Source organism: Anarrhichthys ocellatus, unplaced genomic scaffold (assembly GCF_004355925.1).
Source record: "Anarrhichthys ocellatus isolate YVR2014 unplaced genomic scaffold, GSC_Weel_1.0 scaffold3029, whole genome shotgun sequence".
NCBI classification, from domain to species: Eukaryota; Metazoa; Chordata; class Actinopteri; order Perciformes; family Anarhichadidae; genus Anarrhichthys; species Anarrhichthys ocellatus.
Genome location: NW_022283003.1, coordinates 1 through 4963, shown reverse-complemented (window position 1 = coordinate 4963; position 4963 = coordinate 1). Strand labels below are relative to the sequence as shown.

At 39.4% G+C, this 4963-nt stretch overlaps 1 protein-coding gene across 1 annotated transcript; it reads left to right on the top strand.

Moving 5' to 3' along the window:
* Positions 1-374: 374 nt before the first annotated feature.
* Positions 375-4935, top strand: LOC116378708 (phenazine biosynthesis-like domain-containing protein 1). Its single transcript, XM_031840616.1, has 10 exons — positions 375-541; positions 830-929; positions 1979-2077; positions 2410-2519; positions 3018-3047; positions 3220-3308; positions 3422-3513; positions 3827-3910; positions 4205-4267; positions 4451-4935. The coding sequence occupies exons 1-10, from the start codon at positions 458-460 to the stop codon at positions 4561-4563; spliced, it is 864 nt and encodes a 287-aa protein (XP_031696476.1). The 5' UTR covers positions 375-457; the 3' UTR covers positions 4564-4935.
* Positions 4936-4963: the final 28 nt, after the last annotated feature.

Genomic DNA, 4963 nt, shown 5'->3' with positions numbered 1-4963 from the left:
GTGCTATGAAAATATTCTTGTCAATATTTCCATACAATGACATCTTTGACATCTTTGACTCCACACAGACTGAAGGGCTTTCATTTTTAAATGCTACATCAGAATGTCCTGGTTCTGTCTGAGTCACACCTTGAGGTGGTCTGCTATTAACCTGTTGTGAAATTATTTTGTAACTACAACACAGTTAATTCATTAATTAGACGAGCTTGGTGTTGTTACTACACATATGACAATACAAAAACTCCTCTGCAACACTAGACAAAGCGTCTAAACACTAGCTAGTCGTGCCGCTGAAAACAAAGGTTAATAATCTGACAACCAGCCAGAGGGTGAAGCTGAGGAGCGCAAAGCAAACACACGAGGTGTAAAGTCCGTCGACAGCAGCGGTCGACTGTGTCAAATCTTCACCGTGACTCTTTTAATTTAAAGCTATTTTCATATTTTTTGTCTAATCATAATGGAGATTCCAGTGTATACGCTTGATGCCTTTACTAATTTACCGTTCAAGGGAAACCCCGCGGCAATTTGTCCACTTATGCATGTGAGTAAGAATTTAGGTTTATGTGACAACAGTAATGTCAGAATGCAGACTACCATAGGACGGGCTGTTATGGCTCAAAATATATCAAGACACTTCGACTTGTGTATTCAGTTGTTTGTTCAAGGATCACGACTGCGACATTATTACACAATTTGTTATAAAATAGTCATAGTTTAAGCATTTTGTATATATCATAGGCCATGTGCATGTAGGCCTACCTCAGTGTGTAATTATTGCATGTCAAAACACAACATATATGTTTGTGTGTTATGTATGTGTTTCTAACAGGAACTGAGAGATGATTTGTATCAGAGGATAGCAGCAGAGATGAACCTGTCAGAAACAGCTTTCATCACCAGGATCAACCCCTCTGATAATTTTACCACAGGTCAGATAATATTGGGTTTCATATATTTTTATTATTGATTGATTGATTGTTTAGATTTGTTAAATGGGTTCAACAGAAAAGCACCAGTCTGGGCGGGTTAGTATTTCATTACAATGATTAAACCCAATGTTTTTACAAGCCCTTACCAATGCACAACCTACGTGTTGTTATTGAAGCTGTTCTGATGGGGAGAGAAAATGGGGAGCAAGCAATAAAGAAGTAAATACCTGTGCTAGTGGCCAATACAATAGAGCCTCAATGGTCATCACACTGTCCATTGTGCACAGTTAATCTGCAAAGGTAATGTACCCGCTCCAACTGGCTTGACATAATAAACTGTAGACAATATGCTAAATGGGCACAATGTCACATACTGTGTAGCTGTGAGTACAGCACATAAAGAACAACACAAACGTTTTACCTGCAGAGGAAAGTCCAGGTTTTATTGGCAAGTCTGGACAATCCTCACTGACTGTTCGGAAAATCCAGGCAGGTTGATAAGAAACAAACAGATTAACAGAGTAAATTGATAACACAGATTTAACTAGTTGCATAATACACATATTAATCATTGCAGGTAATCAAGTGGCTATAAGGAATAAAGGTATAACGACAAGTCGCCCACTAGCTTAAGATATTCTGGTTGCAGATCAAAAGACACAGTTGTGAACCTCTGTGCAGTTTATTGAGGTCATTCTGCCTCTGTGTTCAGAAAATAACACCTGTCCTCAACAGTCTGACAGGTACAATGCTAAACACACAGCAAAGACTTGCATTGTTGGTAATTGGAAGTACAATGTAATAAGCTCACAGTTGGTAAACAGCGTGCAGTCACTCAGTGTCTCACAAAAGATACAACTGCACAGAGAGGAATCTCAATGCCATCCACACAGGCTTACATAGCCTTAAGTAAATCTAAATCGCCCTCCTTGGGTATACATTTAGCTTGCGGCTCAGCAGTTACTTATTGTACACATTAAAACAGCACATCTGCATTAGGGTGAAAATTTGCTAAATGTGAAGCAAACCATTAACCATGTGATTAACAGGATCAAGGTTCCGACTTCGATGGTTCACACCAACCACTGAAGTGAATCTGTGTGGTCATGCCACTCTGGCCTCTGCAGCGGTGCTGTTCAAGCATAAGAGTAAGTTACAAAACAAACACACACAAACATGAACAGAATATCAAGTTATAATCAGTTATAATCCAGTTAAATGCACTGGCTTGATTTGGAACACAAGACACACACAGAAATCCACTAAGTTGAGCTAGGAGGCAATTTGAAATACTTTGTAATGATTTACCTGACAATAAAAAAGCTGTTCATATTGTAACGCTTTTCAATATAATACACAGTACAGCCAGATACAAGACATGATAAAGTATTGTTAGCCAACACATCCACATTAGCCAGTTACATGTTCTCTTCTGTAAGCCTGTGAGCATTATGTTCTGTGTATTTATTATGTCTGTTAGAGAATGTGAATCCGAAACTGGTGTTTGAGACCAGGAGTGGAGATCTGGCTGTCACCCAGCAGGGGGAAGGGTACGTCATGGACTTTCCTCTCAACCCACCCACCCAGGAGGTACAGTATGTGATCAGACAAACACATCAGGATAATACAATCATAGGTCCAACAATTATTTGTCTCAAAATGTGTATTTATATCACGAAGTGAAGGATACATTGTGTGGACCTGCAAGGCTATAAGGAATGAAAACATTACCAACACTATGCAACTGAATTTGGAAATGATATCATATATGATTAACATTAAATAAAACACAACCTTAAACACAGTCAGTCCTTTCCATTTCAACATCTATACTGTTCATTCTTCATTGCTCACAACACTCACGTCAATCAGCATCACATTAAGAAAACTGCTTTTGTAAAACCCACAAACTGCAACCATCCCACAATAATGTAACATACAGCTCAGCTTGGATTAGCAGAACTCAAACATCCTGCATTAGCACTGCAAGGTTTTCCAAAGAAAGTTTTTCAGTGACTTGAAATATTTCAAAAGACAACAAAAAGCTATTATTCAATAAGATTTTTTTTCTAAAACCTGTTTTCTCAGGATGCCAACGAGTTCAGAGATCTCATCAAGGTCAGTAAGACGCCTTCTTTTTTTGTGAGAGCATGTTTTACAGTAGACTCCTGCTTCTCTGTCTATACATGAGCACCTCTACACTCTAGAATATGTGCCAGTGTGGTTACATTTCTGTGTTTATTGTGTGTGCATGCTTAACTGTGTCTCTGCTCTTGCATGTGGGATAAAGGTTGCAGTTGGAAACCACCCAATCCAGGATGTTTATCTTAGCGCCAACACTAAAAAGCTGATGGTTCGACTGGCTGACAGCTGTGACAGGTTACAATCAACACACACACACACACAGTATAATAGTTCATCTTCACACATGGGCACTGCTTCCTAAGTCTCTTCTCTTGCCAGGTTTGTTTGTGACTCTGTGTTTTCTGCAGGTCGGTGCTAACCAGTCTGAAAGTTGACCCTGTTGCTCTCCAGAGCTGTGAAACAAGTGGAAGAGTCAAAGGACTAATCCTCACCATGAAAGGTAATCAGAGCTAAAAACTAGTTGGACCAGGGGGAGATTGTAGGACAGCTTTATGACTTGTTGATATGCAGTAATTGTATAGTGGTACCACAGTTAAGACACGCACGGTCTTTAAAGAAATAAGTAACAGTTGTTTGTTGCCTTAACTGACATGATAAACCCTTTATTAGTTAGCCTCTATGTTGCATCTCAATGTCCACTGAAGGTTTCATGCTCATTAGCCAACAAATACGACATGTTAACAGAACACTGTTGAGACTGTGAAAACTACAAGTCGTCGTTAATCAAATTGTCATTCTTTATCTGCCAATAGGATCCCCGGACAACCAGCCAGGGTACGACTTCTACTCCAGATACTTTGCTCCATGGAATGGCATCCCTGAGGATCCTGTCACAGGTAGATACTACCACTACTACTACTACTACTACTACCACTCCCACTACCACTACTACCACTACCACTACTACTACTACTACCACTACCACCCCATTGGCCACACATTCACAGTCGTTGTTGGGTTAGAGAGTGTGGGATACTACGTTGCAAATTGTTTAAATTGTAAAGTACTTTCTGATAACTAAGTAATCCTCACATTTGCATACAAGCAACAGGTACTGGCAAAAATACTAAAACATGTAGTGTCACATGTAAAGCACTCAGGCAGTAAAGATGTCTTTTGTGTCCCTGCAGGTTCTGCCCACACCGTGCTGGGTAGCTACTGGTCTAAGAAGCTGGGAAAGAATAAAATGCTGGGTAATCAATTAAACTAATTCCTAATTAACATTTGATCTGATTAGCAACTTCTCTAATTCTAAACCAATGCAATTAAACTAAGCCAGAGGCAAAGTCTTTTTGTGTGATTAACTTGATATCAGGCATTGTTTCTCCCTATAAACAGATACTGACGCTCGTTTTATCCCCTCTGTGTTTGTGTAGCTTACCAGTGCTCCAGTCGAGGCGGGGAGCTGGAACTAGAAGTGAGAGATGACGGAAGAATCAATATATCTGGACAGACCGTCACTGTGCTGCAGGGAACAATCACACTATAGCCACAGCCACATGCACGCTAGGAGGGTTGGGGATGATGGGACAGTCATTATGTACCCACAAACAGGCGTTGTACCATATGATTTAAATAAAAATTTAATAAAAATGAGTCAATTTAAACAAAGCGTTATTGTCCAGACTGGTCAATCTAATAATGAAACATGACTAAGCATGACAACACACAACAGGATGTAAAAATACACCTCACACTTTGATAGTATTTGTATTTATTCTCATAACGCAAAAGCAAAAATCTCAGTATTAACAAAATACACACACAAAAACACAAAAAGACCACACAAAAGACAAATATTCTAAATAGTAGTTTTAACCTGGAGCTGAGGGTCTGGATGAATGAACAACTTCAACAAAATATCATTAGCTGGGCTTATGGCTGTAGCG

Bases quoted from the DNA above. Each gene is read 5' to 3' on its own strand.
- LOC116378708 (XM_031840616.1), top strand. From the start codon at position 458: ATGGAGATTCCAGTGTATACGCTTGATGCCTTTACTAATTTACCGTTC. The intron at 2,520-3,017 runs GTACAGTATGTG...CTGTTTTCTCAG, and splicing joins TCAACCCACCCACCCAGGAG to GATGCCAACGAGTTCAGAGA. The intron at 4,268-4,450 runs GTAATCAATTAA...GTGTTTGTGTAG, and splicing joins GGGAAAGAATAAAATGCTGG to CTTACCAGTGCTCCAGTCGA.